Raw genomic sequence first — 1,406 nt, 5'->3', positions numbered from 1 at the left:
TTTCGAGCGAATTGAGATGATTCATCAAAATTTTGCTTTTCAGATTGTAACCATTTTGATGTGCCACCAACATTTGACACAAAAATTTTCATATTGATCTCTGTCGCTATTGAAAAAGTTTTTTCTTCTGTTTATTTGACTTTGAATCATTTGGAAAGTTTGTTGCCCAAAATTGATCATTACATCTAAAATAAAAACAATCAAAGAGCCATACAGGCAGAGAAAATCCTTGTCATGTATTTTGATGTTCATTTCCTTTATGTGACAATGTCGAATTTAAATAAAAGACTATATTTGATTTATTGTTGTTGGTTTTATTGATGAAAAACAACCCTTTACAATGATCCTTGCTGAAGATGAATTTATTCCATCCGCCAGCATTTGTGTACTGAATTAAAACGCATTCCACTGATGCTGCTTGATTTTAACATTGAAAAATGGTGAATTTTCACTTTTTTAGTGATGATCAAATATGCACACCTTCCAGAAGTTCGTAAATCAAGACAAAATTGTTCTTCAGGATTACTTCGTTTAATTTTCCAAATAAGATTGCATTGTATTGGCAAATTAGTCAAAAATTCGAAAACCGTTGCCGCATTGATGTTTTGCTTCGACACTGCACACATCCATATGTTGCCCCGCTTGATATGAAAGAAAGAAGTTCGTGCAATTATTGTGATTGGTGAACGGACTTGCTGTCGTGCGTGAATAACGCTGACTCGAAAAGCGTCTACTGCATTACGTCTGTAAAAGTAGTTGAAATTGAAAAAAAAAGATATATGAATATTTGTTAATTTCTTTAAATATTTATTTATATGAAACAATGAAAACCGAGTACCCTATATCATCACGATAGATGCGGGATACCAACACTTCACCTTTGTGGTTGTAAACGAAAAGGCCACCAATCATTTTTAGTTGTAAACTAATTTCAGAAATAAAACCTCCAGCTTGAAGCAGATCAGATCATCACATTAGTAGAAAAGAGAACAGCATGAACAAAATGAAAATCAAGATTCATTTGAAAGAATGTACAGTAAATTACGTTATGCACTCAGAGAATGTTTTTTGTAAAAGAATTATTTAAAGCAATATATGTTATTTTTTTCATTATTTAATAAAAATTTTTATAAGTTTAAGCATCACATAAATTTATTTACAAAAAAGTAATGCTATTGTTAATTTTTCATTTCAAGGCTGCATAATTCATAAATCAATTATTTGCCCAGCAGTGATATAAATTGAATTTTTTTACAAAATTATATTACTTATTTTTACTTTTAAAATGTTTTTTATTTAAAAAAACGAATTAATTGCAGAAGAAAAAAAATTTTCCAATGCAATTTGTAAAATCTTTCCATGCATCGTTTTTTAACTGTAATTTATAAAGTAAATCAAGATGAAAT

The 1,406-nt window shown here is 29.2% G+C and overlaps 1 protein-coding gene across 1 annotated transcript; it reads right to left on the bottom strand.

Annotated features, from left to right (window-relative positions):
- Positions 1 to 466: 466 nt before the first annotated feature.
- Tsp_15301 (AP-2 complex subunit mu-1) lies at positions 467 to 945 on the bottom strand (the record flags this gene model as incomplete). Its single annotated transcript, XM_003367894.1, has 2 exons — positions 839 to 945; positions 467 to 744 (listed from the first exon to the last, which is right to left on the bottom strand). Coding segments are annotated over exons 1-2 (352 nt in total), but the record flags the coding sequence as incomplete, so codon positions are not given.
- Positions 946 to 1,406: the final 461 nt, after the last annotated feature.

Source organism: Trichinella spiralis (assembly GCF_000181795.1).
Source record: "Trichinella spiralis strain ISS 195 chromosome Unknown Scfld3494, whole genome shotgun sequence".
NCBI classification, from domain to species: Eukaryota; Metazoa; Nematoda; class Enoplea; order Trichinellida; family Trichinellidae; genus Trichinella; species Trichinella spiralis.
The sequence above is the reverse complement of the archived record's forward strand: the minus strand, read 5'-3'. Positions and strand labels throughout refer to the sequence as shown.